The sequence below is a fragment of the Trametes versicolor genome, assembly GCF_000271585.1.
Source record: "Trametes versicolor FP-101664 SS1 unplaced genomic scaffold TRAVEscaffold_15, whole genome shotgun sequence".
NCBI lineage: Eukaryota > Fungi > Basidiomycota > Agaricomycetes > Polyporales > Polyporaceae > Trametes > Trametes versicolor.
The window spans coordinates 57,675-78,928 of NW_007360335.1; the positions used below are offsets into that span (position 1 = coordinate 57,675).

Genomic DNA, 21,254 nt, shown 5'->3' on the forward strand with positions numbered 1-21,254 from the left:
AGTATTACCAGGAAATTTTCGCGTCCAGGAAGCTCGGTAAACCGTTCGACAAGCACTTCGAAAAGGTACGTGTTCGAATAAGATCACCCCAGGCTACATACTCCTGGCATATTTATGCACACTACTGACGTCGCGATGCTCTCGTATCAAAAAGCCACAGACCACGCCAGAAACAACAAGTACTTCGGTCCCGAAGAGACGGAGGGTTGAAGGAGAAGCACGCGCCGAGGACTCCGCCCAGGTCCGCGCGCAAACCCCCGCCTGTTCCGGAAACCGCTCGAGCTGACTGTATATCCACAGGATCGTGTTGCTGGTCATCATTGGCAAATCCATGAACGCCGTACATCTCTCCGCCAACCTCGACGTCACATAAGAGCTCGTGGAGGTACGACACGGCAGTGGGTTAGGCCCGATATATCGCACAGGAAAGGTCGCCAGTGGTATTATAGCCGCCGTGCTCGATCGCGCATTCAGAGAGACGTGCGAGGCGATGAAGGCAGTCATGGAAGGCGCGTGGAAGGAGGGCGGGGTTGTGCGTCACCATGTCTGCCAGCTTCCGGAGAAGATTTGAGGTTTGTCTGTACTGAGCTTGCCGTCAGTAGCTGGGTCCCTCCACTGCACGTTCTTGACAGTGGCATACCTATGAATCAAAAGGCTCCAAGACCATCGCTCCTTGTTTAATATCCCGGTATGCCGTCCTTGGGATTGTTCCGCAGCTGTGTACAACAATAGGGCCTTCTCCTTCTCCCGACCGGCCTGCCACACGATGGACACTTCGAACCGGTGATCGTGAGGACTCGGGAGAATACAAGTTCACGGAATTACTGTATGAAGACGATGCCCAAGAATACCGACCTCAAGCTTTTGGGTTTCAGAGCGCGCACCAATGATCACCCACAGGATTGCGCGAGCCTATAAGACGGGCTCCCCCCGCCCCATAAACGACGCACCTCTCGCTACTCCACCATGCCCGGTATCCTCTTCGTATACTCAGAGCCCGGCCCCGCCGTGTCCGAGGACGAGTACAACGACTGGTGCGATAACGAACACGTACCTCTGCGCATTCCCATCCCGGGATTCGAGTCCTGGTCGCGCTGGGTCGCTGCCGACGGTGAGCGTCCGACATACGGCGCGCTCTACGACCTCTCTTCTACCTCGGTCATCTCCGATCCCCCTTACGCCAGTCTGGCGACCACGCGCTCCGAACGCGAGAAAGCTCTCATCACGCGTCTCGCGCTCCTCGACCGCCGCACGTACACGCTCCGCGAGCCCGTCTTCCCGCCCGCAGCTGGCGCCGCGTACGATCCGCTCAAGCCTGGGCCGTTTATGAGCGTGCTCGAGCTTGAAGTGAAGCCGGGGGCGGAGGACGACTTCAACAAGTGGTACGACGAGGAGCACATACCGATGCTCACAAAGGTGCCCGGGTGGGTACGCAGCCGGCGCCTCGAGCTCGAGTTCGCAGGCGCGACGGGGCCGGACGCGAAGGAGGGGCGGCCGCCGAAGCACCTGTCGATACACGAGTGGGAGACCCCGGCGGCGTTTGATACGGTGGAGCTCAAGGCGGCCACGTCGACGCCGTGGAGGCAGAAGCTGCGGGAGACGGCGATTGTGGAGGCTCGGATGAGGGTCCTGAAGTTCGTACGGAGTTGGGCTCGCGAGTGAGGCGTACTCGCGATGGAGCTGAGGGTGAGGGCGGGGGGGATCCCAAGTCGCGTGGAAGTCACAGGCGTTTAGAAGTATTCAAATTTGTACTTTACGTACCGCAGTGCCCCCCATGGTGTTCTGTGAGCAGTGGCCGTTTGGACGTTCAAACAACGCCATGACGGCAACTCCCAGAAAAGTATACCTCCAATTCAACGTCCCTGAGTGGTAGAATCCAGTGTATCCACAGATAGATACATCAAGAAATATATCAAGCAGGAAATTTTTGAGCATGAGTGGTTCATACGCAGTTGGAGACAAGCCTGAAGGCGACCTTCGCGCAGCTAGCGCCGACGAAAGTTGCCGAAACGCGCCCACGTGCAGATACACGTGGCCCGAGCCGTTTATATACTGCGGTAGGGCAGCGTCCCGAGTCGCGTCGACTTCTTGTCGTCTGTACCTCAATATCACGTCGATTTTTATCTTAAAAGCACAAGTAAGCATGTTGCGCATGGAGCTTGCCAAACGTTCTGTCTTGAAAGTATTGGAGATGACAGATGACCCGAACCTCAAGACCGCGGGCGGGAGCAAGCGAGTGCGTATCAACGACTACGACGACATCGCCGCGTATACTCATAAACCCTCATTGCATTGGACACATTGAAAGCAAATACAGCCCTCGCAAGCGGCGAAAGACTGTAGTCGAGGCCCCTTCCCAACAGGAGCCAGAAGGCCCTAGAATAAGTTCACAATGATACTGTACTCCGGCGGCACTATCGTCGTCGTCGGGGTGTAGAGTAAAATCTACACCTATCCATGTCAATGAAACACTGCGAGCTTCTCTCAGACCTGTACCTGGTCGATCAGGCGCAAGAATCCGAGCAGGATCATGCAGTGAAAGCCAGTGACGCCGGCGGTATCTGCTCCACCCACTCCGTTGTCGACTGTCCCGGAGCACAGGCACAGGTAAGCAACACTCACGTGGAACTACATAGATACTGCACTAGTGGGAAATATGCTCTATATGCTGATACACTATCAGAACACAATCATCTTCAGGCTGTAGACTCTATTGAGAGACTAAGGCATGAGCTCAAGGACGTCACCGTCACGGACTTCACAGCGTTCCTTTGCGCATTCGAGAACTCACTGTATGTGCGCTGCTCGAAATTATATACGCACAACACTAATGGGTTCTTTCCGACGTCTAACATTTAAATCAACGCGCCATGCAGTCAGAACATCGCAGTCTCCCTCCTGCGCGCCGCGACCAAGCTCGGCGGTCGTAATTCATTGATGATCTACTAGAGACGAGAGCGATAGATCCCATTCGCTACATCGACGTCCCGCTCGCAAGCTTCCCCTCGATAAACATCAATAGAACTTGGTGCGCACATTGCCTTGCAAAGGGAAGACGGGCGTGGACGGCCGCGAAGGCGCGGTGGTGGGCAATGCTCGACGAACAGTTCAAGATCTCTGCCGCGGGGCGCAACGCCAGTTGAAGGTACGTCTTCAATCATTTTCGACTCGATGTACCGTTTATGGTGTACCAGCAGCTGGCTGTTTGTGGCGGAGATTTATACCGATTTATTGAAGAATGCGCTGGCAGGATACTAGCAACGCTCTGTGGGTAGCATAGCTGTAAGCAAGTTTCACCTTCTATCCGCCGCGCCGCGCCGCTAAAGATCTCCGTCCCGGCACCGACTACTCTCTAGGTTGAATCTCGTGCTATTTCCAAGTGCATGAAGCCCTTCTTACATCTTGTTTCCTTGCGCCGCATAGCATTCGCGACGATACTTGGCGAACACCTCCGGCCCACCAACGCAATCGCGCGCTCCGCGACGCGACCACGTGATGCAGCTGGCACTCTAGAAGCGTCTACGCCGAGGGCGCTTGACCGCGTTCGCGTTCGCGCCGGTTGCCAGCGACCGCCGTGATCCCCTCGCTCTCATCCTGCTCTCCCGCCGTCCACCTACTCACTCGACTGGTATGAAGAAAAGAGCGTGTTTTGAAGACCCCAAGGACGAAGGCGAAAATTACTACCAGGAGATGTTTGCGTCCGGGAAGCTAGGTAAATCGCTGGACAACCACTTCGAACAGGTACGTGTCCGAATAAGATCACCCCAGCCTATATGCCCCTAGCATATGTCTGCACGCCACTGACGTTGCGACGCTCTTGTACAAAGGAAACACGGGCTACACCGGGGGCAATAAGCACGTCGGTCTCGAAGAGGCAGAGAGTCGAGGCAGAAGCACGCGCAGAGTCACGCATCCACGCGCCGAAGACACCTCCATACGGCCCCAAGAACCCCCCTTTGCCCGTGACAGGGCTTGCGCTGCTTTTTGCATCAACAAGTTCACCGCGCTGGTACCCCGACGGCAACATCATCCTTCGCGTCAACGACACCCTCTTCAGGCTCCACCACTCACGGCTCGCGCGATACTGCCAATACTTCCCGCAAGAGCTGATTCGACCCTCGGAGAGCTCAGCCCATGGCCACCAGGAGATGGTCGACGGCTGTCCAGTCTTCACAATCTCCACGCTCGACGTGAAGGACCTCGAGGTCTTCCTCACATACTTAGAATCTCCGGTGTACGACAATACCTGTGAGCATCTCAGCGTTCCTGTCGTGCTAACTCGCCCTACCGTCGATACAGCCAACTCGCCACGAACCCTCCCTCCCAAGCCATCGCCAGCTCCATCCTGCGCGCATCTCACGTCCTCAAGAGCCCGCTCTTCACCTCGGTCGTAATCCGCGCGCTCGAATCACTATGGCCCTCTCAATACTCCCCAGACACGCCCACGATCAGACGCCCCTGGACAGACGCCCTCGACGCAATCACGCTCGCGCACGAGCACCGCCTCCCCCAACTTATCAAGCCCGCCTTCTCCACCCTCCTCCGGAGCTACACCTTCTGGGACACACTCAAGCACGACCGCGCGCGCATCCCGCTCCCCGAAGCGGACCTGCTCAGACTCTACCATGCGCGCCGCGCGATGGAGCGTGCGTGGCGCCTGCTCGTCCTCGCACCCCCGCCCGCCGAGTGCTGCGCGCCCGAGCGCGCAGCGCTCACCGGGATGGCGTGCAAGGTGGAGGGGACCGCGCGCGCGGGCGAGTGGTGCGCGTTCTGGATCGAGCGTGGGTACGTCGAGCAGGGCGCGCACGATCCGTGGCGGAATGTCACTGCGATGAAGGTCGTGTGCGCGGATCTGCGCGCGACGTGGTGCTGGTGGTGCCTGGAGGAGCGTATGCAGGCGTGGGATGCGGCGCTGCTGGAATGGTGGGACAAGCTCGACGATTGGCTAGGGATTAAGCGCATACTGTAGCGACTGACCGAGATCCTTGAATGTGGAATGAGCTTAAAAACAATTCAATCCTACTGTTGTGCATATGCTCATGTTACTACTGTCCACCGTACAGGAGGTACCCGTTTCCGTCCCCCATCCTTGCCTCCGCCTTGCTTGCACCAGCTAATCTGCAGTGGTACGTGTTCTTCCGGGGCCGTCTTATACCAATCTGGTCTTCAGAGGACGTTCTAGAGAAATGTGCCATTCTCGCTGGGCCTCACTGCGCTCTAGCGAGCTACCAGGGTTTTTAAAAGGGTAGGTCAAGGTCAGTCAGTGCTGTGTTGGTCGGCAGCCGCTGCCGATACCCCGGGGTGGTACCGCACGCACGTGGCACGTACCCAATCGAGCGGTATTGACGCGTCGGCGCGTCCTGTCGCGTCGCCCCGACTCGAGCACCGGCGAGCAGGCTTGTCTGGAACCACTTTGCCCCCTATCTTCCTACCTCAACCTTTCTACGACGCTGTACCCACTTTCAAGTCTTGCCGATATATCTTAGGGGTGCCGCCATAACCTCGTCGTGCTCCAGAGCAAAATGGCAGCGGCGGACAATATAAGCTCCAGTACCCCTAGTGGCAAGCGAGTGCGTACAGCGCGGCAATGGTGCTATGCCTTCGTTGATGTGTGCGGCTTCATTTGCTCAGATCAAGGAGGCAGAGGGCCCACTAGAAAGCGGGTCTGTTTCCCGCAAGCGGGCGAGGCTCGCCCCGGACGTCCCTCAGAAGCCTCCCCTCCGACGCAGAAGCCCAGAGTTCTACTACGACGACGGGAATATCATCGTCATCGTCGAGGACACAGAGTTCCGCCTGCATCTGTCCAGGCTGAGAAGACATTGCACCTACTTCTCGCGTCTCTTCGAGCTCGCCGCGGTCGGGCAGGAGAACCAGAACGATGTCACCCTCGTCGATTCCAACCCAGGCGCAAGGGAAGATGACGGACGAGAAGTTATAATCCTTCCTGGAGAAATGAACCATGTCCTCGGAGGGATCAGCATCGCGGATTTCACAGAGTTTCTACGAGCATACGAGAACCCACTGTGCGTGCATATTCCCACCTAGCAGCTCATATGCCGACAAACCCGCTGCACGACGTTCAGAATGCATGTGACCGTACCCCCGAAGCAGAGCATATGCATCTCGCTGGTGCGCGTGGCAGATAAACTGGGATGCAAGACGGTCTCGGACGTAGCAAGGAGTCGCCTCCGCAAGCTGTGGCCCCTGCTCGTTCCCCAACGCACCATCGACTGGAAGAAGAAGACGCTGGGCGAAACCACCGCGATCATCGCCCTCGCACGCGAGTTCAACCTCCCCGAGGTCCTCAGACGCGCATTCTACGAACTCGTCCGCAACCCCGCCTTCTGGGAGACGATCACGACCAACCGGGACAGCGTGAAGCTCGCAGACGCAGACTTGATTGCCTTGTACCACGCCCGCCACACGCTGCAGCAGGAGTGGCGAACGCTACTCCTCACCCAACCGTTGCCCGAAGCCTCCTGTCTCAACTCGCAGCGCGGCAAAGACAGATGCGCATACACCAATGTCGCTTCTCGCATCTCGGCCTGGCGGCGGCTCGTCGTCGAAACGGGGCATTTGGAGACCGGGGCCGTGGACCCGATATACCACATCGATGTCATACTCGCAGCGGTGGAGTTCAGGGATCTGGCTGGGACGTGGTGTACGCTATGCATCACGGAAAGAAACTGTGTGTGGGCGGCTGCAAAGTCGCAATGGTGGGGCATGCTCGACGAGCTGTTCAAGATCCCGGCGGCGGCAGGCGTTGCAAGCACTGCGAATAAATGGTACGTCCCCGGCCATCTTTGCGTCGATGCGGTGTTTATGAACTTCTGCGCAGACCCTGTTCGTTACGGGACGTTACACAAACATATCAAAGCCTACGTGAAGCTCTGTCCGTATCGCAGTTGAAAGCAGATAGCCTCGGGGCCTCACCCTCCTCCTGCCGAGCTCCTCTGATACGAAAATCCGCCCCGGCGACGATCCTTCAGATCTCCTGCGGTTCCTCAGATGCCGGTATGCATCGTCCTATCCATGCCGCATGATATTCATGATCGTGGTGGACGCGTCTAGTGGCTTATCTGCGCATCTTTTGCGGTGCGACATCCCAGGGGATGTGACGTGCTTATTCCGAGTCTAATCTACGCCGAGGATGTCTGAAAGCGTATATCCCTCAGATTACATCGTCCGGAACCACTCCCCATGTGCACACTCGCTCTTTGGCGATCACGAAGGCTGAGATGTGAGATACTATCAGGACGTCCGGTGAGCTCTGAGTTGTTTTGCAGGATTCCTGAATAGGCATGTACGTGTCCTCTCCCTAAGTCCAGCTACCGCACAATCTCTTAGGGCCGTAATTTGAACACGCGCAGACCTATTCGAGACGCTCGTGGACACTTGACACATCTCGCACTGGGCCTCGCGGACGCTCCCTTTTCGCACTTCTGGTCCACCGGCAACATCTTTCTTCGCATCTTCTATGCGCCCTTCAAGCTCAGCCAGGCGCGGCTCGCACGAAACTGCGGTTGCTTCCCGCAAGAGCCGACCCGACGACTGTCGAGACCGAAAGACGCCAAGATTTGCTCGACCGTTTTCCGGTATTCCCTCTCGGAATGAAGGACTTCACCGCTATAAGTCTCCGAGTCTCGCGCAAGCTCTACGATACACGCCGCGCGTTAGAGCGCGCGCAGCGCTTCTCGTCCCTACGCTTCCGCCAGGATGGCGAGCAAGATGCGCGCGGGCGAGTGGCACGTATTCTGGGTCGAGTACGCGTACATGCAGCGGGGCATGCATGATCCACGGCAGCACGTCGACGCGGTACCAAAGAGCGCGTGCGTGGATCTGCGCTCGAGACGTGGTGTCGGTTGTGTTTGGAGGAGGATGCGCGGGAGCTCGACGATTGGCTAGGGATCAAGCGTGCGCCGTAACAGCTGGCTTCCTACGACTTCTGGTACATCTGCTGGTTACTCTCCGCCTCCCGCGCCCTGATCTTTCATATCTCTCCTGACCTCACATGTACAAGATTGTACCACCTGTGTGCCCCCGCGTACACTCACATTTGAAGGACTTCGTGCAAGCTTATATAGTATGAGATGTGATTCTGCGCTGAAATATAGAGAGTTTGAGCCTCAGACCAGCGAGAGTTACACCTACCCTCGTACTTCGTGCAAGATGCTGCCTGCCGTAACTCGTCCACGTGCCCGAGCTGGAAGTCCAGTGATTACCGCGCAGAGTCGCGTCACCGCCGCGTCGCCCTGGCTTTCACCTTCTAGACCACTGGTATGCTGCTTTCCACTATTTTCGGTTTTTTCCCTGCTCTCATGACTATAGTCACAAGAACGAGGTAGGGAGGCATCATCGTATCCCAGGAAAAGACTCATGGTCGACACGAACGTTGCTGGCAGTCTCAAACGAGTGAGTTGTTCACGGAAGCAAATTCCTTTGAAGTTCTGCGTTTAACCTCAATCTCAGCCCAATGATGACGGTACGGAAGGCCAGGCCCAGGAGGACACTACTCGGAGCAAGCGTGCGAAGACTTCTTTCTGTGATGTCCGGCCTGAACGATCCGGCGCCCTTCGACAAAGCTCCGAGTTCTACTATCCAGACGGCAATATCCTCGTGATAGTCGAGGACGTGGTATTCAATCTCCATATATCACGATTGAGAAAGTATTGCGACCTCTTCCCGCCTCATGATCAGTCGTATGGTGGACTGGAGAAGGACCGGAAATCAAAGTCGGCGACCAGTGCGGCCGGAGTGCCAGTTTGCCAAAGCGATCTCACCATCGCAGATCTCATGCCCCGCGCGGCGAATACGGCTGGTTTCATCAAAGAAGAAGGCTCGCAATCCGCATCTTACAACACCAGTATAGCCGTAGCGGATGGTCAATCAAATGCCGCAAACTCTACAGACGCAAAATATGAACTGGAGGACATCAGTGTCAAGGACTTTACCGAATTCCTTCGCTTTTTCGAGACTCCACTTCTGTACGCTCCCCATTCTCATCCTCCTGTTCTCGTTCATGCATCTGATACTTCTTAAACTGGTCCCCTATTCCAGCACACTCACTATGCCCGAAGCTCCCACGCAAAGTGTCTACTTGTCCCTGCTGCGCGTCGCGAACAGACTGGGATGCGAGCCGATCACGAATTATGCCAAGGGCCGCCTTCGTCCTATGTGGCCTAGCGAACTTCTTGGACACACGTGGAAAATAGGGTTTTTGGAGGCGACCACCAACATCGTCGCCGCGGCGCGCGAGTTCAACATGCCAGAGCTCCTGAAAAGAGTGTTCTACGAATTTCTTTGCAACCCCTCCTTCTGGGAGGCGATCTCCGCCAACAGAAAGGGCGTAAACCTCGCTGACGCCGACCTCATCAGGTTGTACCACGCCCGCCACGTCTTACAGCAGGAATGGAACACATTGGTCCTCACCCCGCCCATGCCAGGCGAAAAATGCCCTACCCTACTGGCAAAGAAGCCGTGCACGTTCATCACTACTAAGCGGCGCAAGGTTTACTGGCGGTCGCACTTCGTCGACACCGGGGAGCTGGAGAAGGGAGGTGCGGATCCGATCGCCTACGCCGACATCGTCCTAGAAGGGCCGTTATCTAAAGCGCCAGACGAAACATGGTGCAAAGCATGTCTCGACGAGAGGACAGAAGTGTGGCAGGCTGCAAGGAATCGGTGGTGGGATATGCTGGATGGTCTCTTCGAGATCGAGGTTGTGGACGCCGATGTTGATGGCAGTGTGGTGTAGAGGTACGCTTTCAGTCGGCTCCGTCTCTGCGCGCATCGCGACTGAACTCCGTTAGTAGGCTGGTCTTTTGGATAGAAAGCCCGCCCCGTGTGCTACGTCTTATCTGGTTTCTACCCTGTCTATCGTTTATCTGAACCATTACAACATACTCAAATATCTTATTCAGCCTATGCGCCGACGCCAATCCGCCACCGCCATGTTTCAATGCACTTCACCGGCCAGTGGCGTTGCCCACTAATCCTTTCTTGCTAACTTGATGTCTGCTCGGGATAGTCACCTTCCGATCGCCCGTTAAATATAAGTATGACGCGGACCGGAATACGACGTGGTATTAGCGGTGCCTCGTAGAGCCGCCGGGGCTTGTGACGCGATATCGACGCAGTGGTAGGACAAGATCAATGCCCGTCCCGGGTGCTACTTGATTGGTTGAACGTCCGAGTCTCAGTACAGCTCGGATACTTCTGCTATAGTACATAGTACATTTTAGTCACTGCTACCTATCGTGTATCATTGGAACGAACTCCATCGCTCACTCGTGCTCAGCTCGGCATGCCTCTTGAACATTCAAACAATCTCTCGACCTCGCGAACTCAACCGTTAACGCACTGTGAGACCAAATGGTACCTTTCGCACACTTGCGCTCGAAGCACTCCACGCTGTTACTTCAACACGGAACCACGACCCACGGACCAGGCGCAACGCACTCCAAGCACCTGATCCGCATCGACACACCCCCATCAAGCGCGGCTTCGTTCTGCGAGACTACCACCCGGGAAAGGGGATGCCCTGCCCCCGCCCGCGTGCGGACAACACCTTGGACGTGACCCAACAACTTCTGAAAAGACGAGTGCTTGATGTCTCCCGACTGCCGGCGGGCGTTGTCGTACGACTCCGTCGCTGCGCCTTCACGGCGATGCTGCAAGTAGTTTATGACGAGTGTCCTGAGAGACGAGCATGCGGCACGAGTTCCTGGAGCAACTTAGAGGAGCGGGATGAGGATGTGCTTGACAGTCGGATGTGCCTTTTCCTTAGGAGAGTGCACCGAGAGTTCGAGGGACTCGAGCCGCCCGAACGCGGGCAGGAACGAGTGCGGCGATCGCAGACCCCATATAGTATACGCGCGGATACGCAGGTACCGCACTTCAGGGAACACCGGCAAATAGGTGAACGCGGCGCGTAGGTTGATTTGAGCTTCCTCCGCACCACGCGCAATCTTGCCGGAATCCTCCAAGTGGTCAGGGATGAGGTATGCGAGGGAGAAGGAGACGTCGAGCTTGTCCTTCGTGTTCATCAGCCTGATGGTCCACCCCGCCGCGTCTCCGAGCCTAGACGGGCGAGAGCCCTCGAAGTACATATGGGTGGCGCGCACGGCCGAATCGAAGAGGCCCTTTGTAACCGGCTCCAAGTCGCCGATCTCTAGCACGCCCATTTCGATCCTGCACGAGGGCGGGACGGCGAGATGAGCGACGAGCATGCGCTGGAACGCGGAAATGCGTGTCTGGCCCTCGGCGCGCAAGTGCAGCCGAATCGCGTGGGTCTCCTCAACAGGGAGCGTGCGCAGGCGCGGAAGACGAACTGAGTGTCCAGCACGCCACCCCTTCAGCGACACGTGCGCAGAGCTTGCCAGGGTGTAGTCGCCGATGCGCAAGCGCTCCAGCCGAGGAGTCTTCTTAAGAAGGCGAGGAGGTCGCTGAGCGTGCTACAAGCGGACGCGGAATTGATGGAGAGTTGGGTAAGGTTCGGAAAGAAGGTGGAAGGGATGTAGGAGGTCGCATCCAGCTGGAGCGTCTGCAGTCGAGAGCTGGCAGGAAGGATGGGCAGCGCCCGAACGTCGAGTCCGCGGGGAGTATGGTCCAAGAGACCGCAACACTCGGGTATGGGAAACGGCACCTCGAAAACAATCTTGGATAGTGTCGCGAGCGCCCGTGCCTGGGTGTGCTCGAGATCGCCGAAGGAGCAATCCCAAAACAACTCCTGAATCCGGTGGTGGTGGGTGCGAAGAAACTTGTCCAGCGCAATGCCGTCTGTTACGCCTGTGATGTAAACGTAAAGCGGACCACTCGTGCAGAGTAACGGACGATCGCCGGAACCCGGAGAGTCTGACGTCCACAATATGGTCAACCACAGCGACAGCGTTCACGACGCCAACTCCCGCCAGTCGCGACAGGTCGACATTATGGGCACGAGCTGTCGCTGGTCGCGCATTTATGTGGAGATGCTGTAAAAGGGAAACCGCTTGCGGCCCGGTGCTTGGAGCCGGGCGGGCACGAGAGAGAAGATTGTAGCAAGAATGTTCGCAGTTGATCGCAGGCGGCGACCTGTCGGTGTTATTGACAGACATCATCGTCGAGTCGCTCATGATGGTGTCTGGAGACGTTGCCTATCTGAAATTTGGAATCATATCCTCAAGCATGGTACCGATACTCACCAGCGTATCGATCAGGGGTGGAGCGTTTGCGTCGGGGTGCGTCGACGGCGCCTCAGCGAATATGGATGACACCGAATCCTCCGTATTATCCATTGGACAAAGTCGCGTCTGGAGGATCAGCGAGGAGGGAGCAGGTGAAGAAAGGATTGGAAAGGATGCGTTGTTGCTGGACATGTCGGTGGTGTACGACATGACTGAGACGGCGTCCCCACATATATACTTGCGAGGACGTACTTGCTGCAGCAGAGACATTTCACAAACAGGTGGGGGCTTCGTGCCGCAGTAGTGAACATGTGGGCTGTGAACGTCGAGAAGGGTAGCCCAAGTGAATGCACTTAACGTTGAGGACGTCGAAGGGTAGCGCTCTAGACGTCCAACGCTGCAGGGAAAGCGGTATTCGAATAGCGCACGCTCAGGCAGCTCGATACAGAGCGCTCACCATTGCTGCGGTCGAGTGCAAATGGTGAGGACGTGGACGTTTCGGGAACGGGGACACTCACGCTGATCACGCGGCGCGGGTCGTCGCAGGACTAGTGCAACGGAACAAGTCAAAGTTCGCGGGAGGTTCAGCTTCCCAGAACACGAAGGAGGAGCCAGCGCATCTGTAGACATCGACATCAAAATATTCACGGCATGAGCACCACTATCAGAAGATGATCTCGCTGGGTAGGCTCCAGGTCGCTCTAGGTTTGCATACACATAAGTACACGCAATCAGCAAGTCCGCCCCTGGTCAACACGATTGGGCAAGTGGATAGATTGAAGGACGTACTGAAAGCGATAGGATTTTGCAAAGAGCCGGAGGTTCGGCATCGTACGTGGCTTAACGTCAGTGCGGTCATGTTACTACGACACTTCGCATACACACTCACTTCGAGTACGAATTTACTGCAGATCATACAGCAAAAAGACGGGACCAACCAAGCGAGGGGAGGGGAGGACGATTGGCGCATAAGAAGCCGAGACGTAGCGCACAGAGCTTCGGCGGACTGATTGGACAGGTGACAAAGTGCTGCAGCGACCACTTCTGCAACTGCGTGCATAGGGTAAGACATTGAACCTTGCGAGTGTAAAGAGGACTTACGCCGGTCATGAGGTACGGCTCCCGACAGGACTGCAGCGGAGAAGGGTGGCATTTACGGTGCTTCGGGGTGTGCGAAGCTGGAACTAGTGCGCTTCTGAAAACCGAAGGACCCACTCCGCGGAAACATTAACATCCGTATCCGGGGAAGGTATGGCTGGACAGGTTCCAGGCCGTTCTGGACGTACGTAGAGTAAACATGTCAGCCCTTGGTCTGCATCGCGGGCCGAGCGAGTGAATGAAACGTACTTCAGTGTCTGAAATTTACGAACAGTAAGACATCCGTTATTGCCTACAGCTTAATGTCAGTGAAGTCATTCTGTAAAAGTGCTTATGCTCACCTCAGATAAAAACGAACACACTATGGATCGTGCTGTGAGAAGCCGAACCCAGTTAGAGAAGAGGGACAGCGAGGAACGCATTCGAGGCCGAGAGAGGGCGCACAGAGCTCTAGATCCCAAGTTGCTGAAGACAAAGGGCTAATCGACGGGTGCGCGTCCAAGAGACTCGAGATATCGCGCTGACCGTTGCTGCGGTTGAGTGCGTAGGGTAAGTACATGGACGTCCTGTGAACGAGGGTCACTCACCCCGATCACGAGGTGCAAGTACTTTCGAGGGCTGCAGCGAAGAAGGACGGAGCTCTCGGTGGTTCCCAGAACGCGAAGCTGAAGCTAAAGCTACACGGCGAGCAAACTGACGTCTATCCTGAGAGACGACCTCGCTGGACAAGCCCCAGGGTGTTCTAGGCCTGCGCGCACATACGTACGGTAAGCATGTCAACCCAAACTCTACACGGGTGGTTAAAGAAGAAAAACCGGGACAGTGATTCAAATGTACTTACAAGTACCTAAGTGCGAGAACTCGAGTCGAGGCCGTCGTTATATCTATATTTCGACGTCAGAGTAATAACAATATGTAGCGATTCGCAAGAGCACTCACGTTTTATATGAGAGTGTTGAAAATCACAGTTTGTAGGTCGATCCCAAGCAACGAAGAGCGAACGGAATACAACGCACAGTCGGCGCAGTGAGGCGCGCCACGACGCTTCAACCTACTCCTACTCCTGGAGGGTACCGCCACCGTCGGTCCGGTACGCCGTGTGAGCGGGGCCCGGGCGAGACATAAGCCAAGGTGACATACGTAGCTCTGATAGCGATCGGTGTGCGCCCCGCGACGGTGTTGCTCTCTTCCCAGCACCATCGCTATCAGCGAGACCGCCAAACAGAGGCGATCACAGTGTCCCTAAGGAATCTCCAAGGTAATTCTCTATCATCACATCGTGGAGATACAGATTACTGACGATCCTGCTCACCAGAACGTGAAACGTCTCGCTAGGTACGTTCGGAGGTCTTCCGACTTGCAAACCAGCATAGTCCTGACAGTTCCTGCGACAGCGATCGATCATGCCCGGAGGCCTCCTTTTCATCTACTCAGAGCCGGGGTCAGCGGTTACGACCGAGGAGTTCAACGATTGGTACGACAACGAGCACGTACCCACCCGCCTCCCCATCCCCGGCTTCCAGACCTGGTCCCGCTGGGTCGCCGCCGACGGGAAGACCCCGGACTACGCTGCGATCTACGACATCGACTCCCCGACCGTCGCCTCCACCCCGCCGTACACAGACCTCGCGAAGACCCGCTCCGAGCGCGAGAAGGCACTGATCGCGCGCGCCGCGCTGTTCGACCGGCGCACGTACGAGCTGCTCGAGCCCGTGTACGGCCCGAAGGACGGGCCCGCGTACGATCCAGCCAAGCCGGGGCCGTTCGTGTGCGTCGCGGAGATCGAGACGAGCCCCGAAAACGAGGAGGACTTGAACAGGTGGTACGAAGAGGAACATATGGCGTTGATTGCAAAGGTCCCTGGGTGGGTGCGCACGCGCCGGTGTGTCCTCGTGAGTTCTGCGGCGATGGGCTCGGAGGCGAAGGGCGGGAAGCCAGCGAAGTTCCTAGCGCTGCATGAGATGGAGGATCTGTCGGTGCTGGAGACATCGGATGAGTTCAAGGCGGCGGCGGGGACTGAATGGTCGAAGAAGGTGATCTCGAACGCGACGGTGTTCCATGTGCGGATGTTCAAGGTTTTGAGGATGTGGGAGGGACCGAAGTGACAAGTAGAAGCTATTGCTTCATGGGAGTTATGGTAGAGCCACGGTTATCGTTTTCCATAGCCAGCGAACGTATGCAGGGAGGGCGCGGCAAGCATATGGCATAGAAGAGAGGCCGCGTACGAAATTTGGCGCCGCGCGCGTCGCGAACGATCTGTGTGCTAATCGAGATCTGACCCTAACCTTTATTGCCACGGTTTCCCAACGATACGCAGGCGAAGTCGCACCGACTTCGTTCTTCGACTCTCGCACTCTCATTGACTGGCATGTAACACGCTCAATCTCTGAGCCCATCCAGGTCCGAGCGTACGAGTTGTGCGACTACGGTTGCTGAATGCGTATACAAAGAAGCTCACCAACGTCTACCTTTGTAGTGGCACGCAAACTTACTAGGTGTTATCATCTTCAAGCGTTGATCCGAGTATTATGGTCAAGAAAGAGGCATCTCCTATTCCTGGTAAGCTCGCCACACCTTCTTGTTGCAGCTCGTAACGCGTCAATAGATTTGAAAGTAGACATCCATCTCTCGTGCCGTAACACAGCACCTAGCTCACACTGCGCAATGGCGTCGACCAAAGGCGTCGCAAATGCTCCGACAGACGCCCCGAACCCGATCGTGGGTCCCTCAACGGCGAGAAAACGGGTGCGTGTTGCTATGAATACCGAACGCTAACCCTGCTGTCCTGACATCGGTAACGCCCACGCTCTTGAAGCCGCATTCAGATGTACATGAAGTGGGGAATGCAGAACCTGCGTCCGGAAACAAACGAAGTAAAGGCGGTCCGGCAGACGTCCAAGAAAATGCACCGTCGTACCGGCAAAGCCCGCAGTACTGGTACGCAGACGGAAGCGTTATCGTCATCGTGGGCAGCACGGGCTTCAAGCTCAACCGCGGACGGTTGAACGCTTACTGCAGCTATTTCGCCGAACGCGCAAGCACTAGAGAGGAACACGTCATGGGAGAATGCGAACATGGAGACAGCGATGACGAGGACTCCTCCCACACAGAGGAGCATACGACGGGGCGTGTCAGTGCACCCGGACTGACACAAGTTCACATCGACGACCTGTCCTCTGACAGACTTCACCCACTTCCTGGATGCACTGGAAACATCGCAGTAAGCATAATGCCGACCGTCGAAACTTCCCGCTTTCCCACTCATTCCTTGATGTTACGTCGTTATATAGATTCGAATTTAGGCCGCTGCCAGAGTCGCATATAGCGGCCTCGCTGCTCCGCGCCGCCATGCGTCTCGACTGCGAGATCGTGCGCACAACAGCTACACGCGCCATTCTCGCGGCCTGGCCCGATACCGTTCCCCGACCTGATGCGCCTCTGCGCCCGTTCCAGGACGCCATCGACGCCCTCACCCTCGCGCGCGCGTGCGGCATGCCCGAGGTGCGCCGACCCGCATTCCACGCGTTCCTCCGCGACCCCGCCTTCTGGACCGCGCTCTCTGCCGACCGGCGCGCGATCGCGCTCCCAGACGATGATCTGCTGCGGCTGCACGAGGCGCGGCACACCCTGCAGAGCAAGTGGCGCGTCCTTGTTCTCAAGATACCTGGCGAAGGACGGGAGGAGTTGCGCAGCCTTTGCAAGAAAATCGACACACCGAGGGGCGGTCGTCCGAGAACATGCCAGGCTGCGGCGAAGGATGCTCGGGCATGCTGGCGATCGCACATCATCGACTCGGACATGTGGGAGAAGGGCGCGATGCACCCGATTTGCTGCGCGCTCGATCAGAAGAACGTGAGGGGTCTGGAGTAAGCGTGGTGCAGTGAGGAAGGTGAAGTACAAGTGGTGCCTGGCGAGGCGGCGTTGGTGGTATATGCTGAATGGTCTGTTTGGGCTTCCTGACTAGCAACGGGGGGTCCTACTGCCTTGTAACAGTACGCGGCATGGACATCCACGTTCTGAAGTACAAGACCCTCGTCGAAGTCAACATCGAAAGTCTCATCTTACTGCATCGCCAATGGATTGGCCCCCGATAACGATATCAGTAAGTGTACTAGTAACCACGCTCGCACCTGAGACTTGAGACCTCAGGTCTCATAGTATTCACCGTACTTGTCTCACAGGTCATTCCCATCAGTTGAAACAAAAGCGAACACTCGGACAGCATCAGCGAAACCAACCTTCTGCATCTTCGGGCCTTCCAAGGCTACTACGATACCCGGAATATCTACACATGATTTCTCAATGCGCACGTCGCGCGTACCAGTACGCCCTACCTCACTCGCGATCCCAGCTCCGCACGAACTTGAAGACCCTCCTCCGCGCCTCCACAAGCGCCGTCTCCCTCAGCTTCGCCATCCACGGCGTCGACACAGCCGCCTTGAACTCCGCGCTCTCGAACGCCGCCGGGCTCTCCCACTCGTGCACCGCCAAGTTCCGCGGCGGCCGCCCCTCCTTCGCCTCCGGCCCCACCGCACCCGCGTCCTCCAGCACAAACCGCCGGCTGCGCAGCCACCCGGGCGCCTTTGCGATCATCGGGATGTGCTCCTCCTCGTACCAGCGGTCAAACTCGTCCTGCCCCTCCGGCTTCACCGCGATCTCCACCACGCTGATGAACGGCCCCGGCTTGGTGGGATCGTACGCGGGGCCGGCGGCGGGCGGGTAGACGGGCTCGCGGAGCGTGTACGTGCGGCGCTCGAGGAGCGCGAAGCGCGAAAGAATGGACGCCTCGCGCTCGGAGCGCGTCGTCGCGAGATCGGTGTAGGGCGGCTCTGTGAGGACGCTGGGGTCCGAGAGGTCGTAGAACGAGGCGTACGTCGGCTTCGCGCCGTCGGCGGCGGCCCAGCGGGACCATGACTGGAAGCCCGGGATGGGCAGGCGGAGGGGGATATGCTCGTTGTCCAGCCAATCGTTGAGCTCCTCTTCGGAGACGGCGGGGCCGGGTTCACATAGTACGAAGAGTAGACCGGCCATCTTGTAAGTCGATCGTGCTTCGGTGGGGAGTGGTTACGGGAGAGTGAAGTCTGGAGTCGTGCTGAGACCACCGCGAGGAGAACCCCTTTATAGCTAACACTGCACCGCTATTGGTATGCATCTGTGGGCGAGTGTTGTATGCTCGGGCCCAGTGCCCTGGACATGTCGTATCTTTGTCATCTCAAAGGTTCAGATTGCACACCGTCCGGCATCTTCGCCGTTTGATCTCCGCTAGCACGCTAGTACATACTGATGACTACGGACAAGTCGGAGCACAGCCCGACATGAGCTACAGAATGCAGTGATACCCGAGTGATACCTGGACGTTGCTGTACGTGCGCGTAGCTCTTCCTATATATGTCGCCGGCCAGAACGCTCTCCTTGATTATCCGTAACGTAAATCTGCTTCGAGGGTGGCTATTTCGACGAGAAGATCCCGCGTTCCGGCCCCAGCTGGGGGTACTCATTCAGACTCTATCACAAGGGGCGTCGGGATGGTGTATGGCCCTGAGAAGCAGGTAAGAAACGAATTGACACCCTGCAGATATTGCGAAGGAAAGTTGGATAGATAGTCTAATCGACCCGAATAACCAGCCAAAGTGGCGTATCATGAGTATGCGGAAGATGTAGACGCGGAGAATACTTGGCACACCTATCGTCTACGGGTTCACGAGTGTCCCTTATCAAAGGGAGTGCTCTGATGGAGCCACAACGACGTGAGCGTTCGATCTCGCCACCAGAGAGGTAGGAAAGGCACTTACTACGTCCACCTGCGTTGCTCATTCGAAACTGCAGTCTCCATGCCAGTACGACCCGATGTCCCTTTCGATCAACGCCAGATGGCGGCCGTGACCGAAACCGTCCCTCGCCCACGTCTTGTCCAGCTCTTGCAGTACCACTGCCCACGGCTCTTTGCGCACGAGCACTCCGTTTGCGTCGAATTCGAAAGCCAACCGGTCATGAGCCTCGCGTCTTATAGGTTCAGGAAAATGAATCAAGCGTCTCAAGGGATGTCCTGCCGCGGCACGCGATCGTTGCATCTCGTACACCGCACCGACTCCGGCTGATCCTAGCTCGACTTCGGAGGGCGGTTTCAACCGAAATACAGTGCCGAAATCGAGTGCCAAGATGGAGAGCGACGGGGCGAATTGTACAGTCCCATTGGGGGAAACGGTGAGGTCTTCGATCAAGGCGTGGAAGGAGGTAGGCAACATGCAGCCGTCGATCATGATAGCTTCAACAGCAGGAAGGGCGCAGAGAATGCGACCGATATCATGGTATAGCCACGCCAGGTGTTGTCCGATCCGTAGGTTCTTGATGTTCCTGAACGCAGGTCCGGCGTAGAGCGCCTTAGCGAGGCGTGCTGCGATCGTGGCGCCTGGCGGGGTGTTGGCGGTGTCATTGGGAGTGACGAGACCGAACGAGGCGTCGAGGCCATCATCAGCGCTGCATTGCAGAACAAATCTCTGGTGGCGTGAAGAAGGCGATAGGAATAGTATGCGAGCATGAGTCGGACGTTGTCCGAGTCCTTCGACGGGCCAAAGTTTGGAAAGCAAGTCAGCAGCGAGACCGGAGCCCGCAACACCCCCGACGGCATGCGCACAGGCAAGAGAGACAGAAAGGTTTGATAGCAGCCCGCGTTGGTATCGTACGAGAACATGCCGCCACTCACTTCCAAGCATGTCGTAATCATGGTCTTCCACAACCAGTCGCCGGAGGTCCCGAAGTTGCACCCGGCCGTGCCTCCACCCGTTGAGGTCGGTCGCCCCCCGTGTCTCCGGGCTTGCATTGGTTAGCCGTAGGTCCTGCAGGAGGGGCGTCCCAGCGAGGAACCTGAGCAGGTCGAGCAAACGCATATCTTCAATTCTCTCCAAGTGGAGGGTCGTGAGTACCGGAAAGGTTGTCGGTCGTATAAAGCGAAGCTCTCGTAGTCGCAGGGCTTGAAGGGCCTTGCTGTTGGGAAGGAGCGCAGCTTGGGATGCTGAGGCCTCTAGATCTCTATCCCCATCCCCATCAACTATGCACCGTTGCAGGGCGGGCAAAGAAAGCTGGAGGATGGCGTGTACATGCTCGTCTGTGTTCACTTCGCGCTTGACGTACAGCTCCTCGACGCGAGTTTCCTGCTCCCTGAGTAGGCGAAGAAGCCATTCCAGTGACCACTCGATTTTGGAAGCCACGTAGATCGGTCTGGAGGGGCATAGAGAGAGGTAGTCTTGACGTAGCGGGACATTAGGTAGGTCTATCACTGTATCCCACAGGAAAGACGCGCTCCGGGCGACATCCCTCCACCAGCTGCAGACAGAAAGCAACGGTAAGAGGGTTATGACGTCCTGTACATTCGTGGTCGAGGTGTTCAGGATCGGGTATTTTCTGCGCATAGGAATAAGGGAGAATATGCGGCCCAGGACTTCCGCAGGAAGTTGATTGACCGGGCGGGTAGCATTGATGAGCCGGCGGACAGCGATCGGAATATCTTCTACGATCTTGAGAAGACATACGGCATTCACGATGAGTTTGAAGAACCGGCATGGTCAATAGTGGGATGTACTGACCGCTGCGACGTCCAAGGTGCTGAGGAGACGAGCGGGAAATCAGTGAACGTCTCGACATCTGCGTGGTGATCACAGCGTACCGTTCCTCCACGTCCTGCGGACCGGAAAGCTGGGCAAGCAGCTTCTGAGCAAGCTCGGCGACGGCGACGTCGCGAACATCCTGAGGCTGGGCTGGTGATGCATCCATAAGAACTTGAGGGCGGGGTGACGATGCTGTCGAGTGGAACTCCCGGGGTGGATGGAAGTCAGCCAGATCGATGGCTTCCCGCTGCCTCGAGTTCTCCGCATGGCGAAGGCTCCTGGCACGAGGACTTGTGCACGTGGACACCTGCTCGTGCTCTTGTGATCGACGTCCACACTCGGGATGTTCGCCAGCGCCACGACAGTGCAGAGGCTTGTCGCACAAGAA

At 57.0% G+C, this 21,254-nt stretch overlaps 8 protein-coding genes across 8 annotated transcripts; 6 read left to right on the top strand and 2 right to left on the bottom strand.

Annotated features, from left to right (window-relative positions):
- Nucleotides 1-966: 966 nt before the first annotated feature.
- TRAVEDRAFT_136365 (uncharacterized protein) lies at nucleotides 967-1,662 on the top strand (the record flags this gene model as incomplete). Its single annotated transcript, XM_008046857.1, has 1 exon — nucleotides 967-1,662. One exon carries the CDS (start codon nucleotides 967-969, stop codon nucleotides 1,660-1,662), a length of 696 nt encoding a protein of 231 aa, XP_008045048.1.
- A 1,968-nt stretch (nucleotides 1,663-3,630) lies between these two features.
- Nucleotides 3,631-4,969, top strand: TRAVEDRAFT_53921 (uncharacterized protein; the record flags this gene model as incomplete). The annotated part of the gene is made up of 3 exons (XM_008046858.1): nucleotides 3,631-3,741; nucleotides 3,828-4,234; nucleotides 4,300-4,969. The coding sequence occupies 3 exons, from the start codon at nucleotides 3,631-3,633 to the stop codon at nucleotides 4,967-4,969; spliced, it is 1,188 nt and encodes a 395-aa protein (XP_008045049.1).
- A 553-nt stretch (nucleotides 4,970-5,522) lies between these two features.
- On the top strand, nucleotides 5,523-6,909 carry TRAVEDRAFT_53922 (uncharacterized protein; the record flags this gene model as incomplete). Its single annotated transcript, XM_008046859.1, has 3 exons — nucleotides 5,523-5,570; nucleotides 5,632-6,023; nucleotides 6,084-6,909. 3 exons carry the CDS (start codon nucleotides 5,523-5,525, stop codon nucleotides 6,907-6,909), a joined length of 1,266 nt encoding a protein of 421 aa, XP_008045050.1.
- Nucleotides 6,910-8,376: 1,467 nt separating this feature from the next.
- Nucleotides 8,377-9,754, top strand: TRAVEDRAFT_53923 (uncharacterized protein; the record flags this gene model as incomplete). Its single annotated transcript, XM_008046860.1, has 3 exons — nucleotides 8,377-8,412; nucleotides 8,470-8,984; nucleotides 9,058-9,754. 3 exons carry the CDS (start codon nucleotides 8,377-8,379, stop codon nucleotides 9,752-9,754), a joined length of 1,248 nt encoding a protein of 415 aa, XP_008045051.1.
- Nucleotides 9,755-14,443: 4,689 nt separating this feature from the next.
- TRAVEDRAFT_61380 (uncharacterized protein) lies at nucleotides 14,444-15,450 on the top strand. Its single transcript, XM_008046861.1, has 3 exons — nucleotides 14,444-14,520; nucleotides 14,578-14,597; nucleotides 14,657-15,450. Exon 3 carries the CDS (start codon nucleotides 14,666-14,668, stop codon nucleotides 15,365-15,367), a length of 702 nt encoding a protein of 233 aa, XP_008045052.1. The 5' UTR covers nucleotides 14,444-14,520; nucleotides 14,578-14,597; nucleotides 14,657-14,665; the 3' UTR covers nucleotides 15,368-15,450.
- Nucleotides 15,451-16,610: 1,160 nt separating this feature from the next.
- TRAVEDRAFT_53926 (uncharacterized protein) lies at nucleotides 16,611-17,132 on the top strand (the record flags this gene model as incomplete). Its single annotated transcript, XM_008046862.1, has 1 exon — nucleotides 16,611-17,132. The coding sequence occupies one exon, from the start codon at nucleotides 16,611-16,613 to the stop codon at nucleotides 17,130-17,132; it is 522 nt and encodes a 173-aa protein (XP_008045053.1).
- A 465-nt stretch (nucleotides 17,133-17,597) lies between these two features.
- Nucleotides 17,598-18,293, bottom strand: TRAVEDRAFT_136517 (uncharacterized protein; the record flags this gene model as incomplete). Its single annotated transcript, XM_008046863.1, has 1 exon — nucleotides 17,598-18,293. The coding sequence occupies one exon, from the start codon at nucleotides 18,291-18,293 to the stop codon at nucleotides 17,598-17,600; it is 696 nt and encodes a 231-aa protein (XP_008045054.1).
- A 779-nt stretch (nucleotides 18,294-19,072) lies between these two features.
- On the bottom strand, nucleotides 19,073-21,032 carry TRAVEDRAFT_53928 (uncharacterized protein; the record flags this gene model as incomplete). Its single annotated transcript, XM_008046864.1, has 3 exons — nucleotides 19,073-20,776; nucleotides 20,846-20,864; nucleotides 20,926-21,032. 3 exons carry the CDS (start codon nucleotides 21,030-21,032, stop codon nucleotides 19,073-19,075), a joined length of 1,830 nt encoding a protein of 609 aa, XP_008045055.1.
- Between the last annotated feature and the right edge of the window lie 222 nt (nucleotides 21,033-21,254).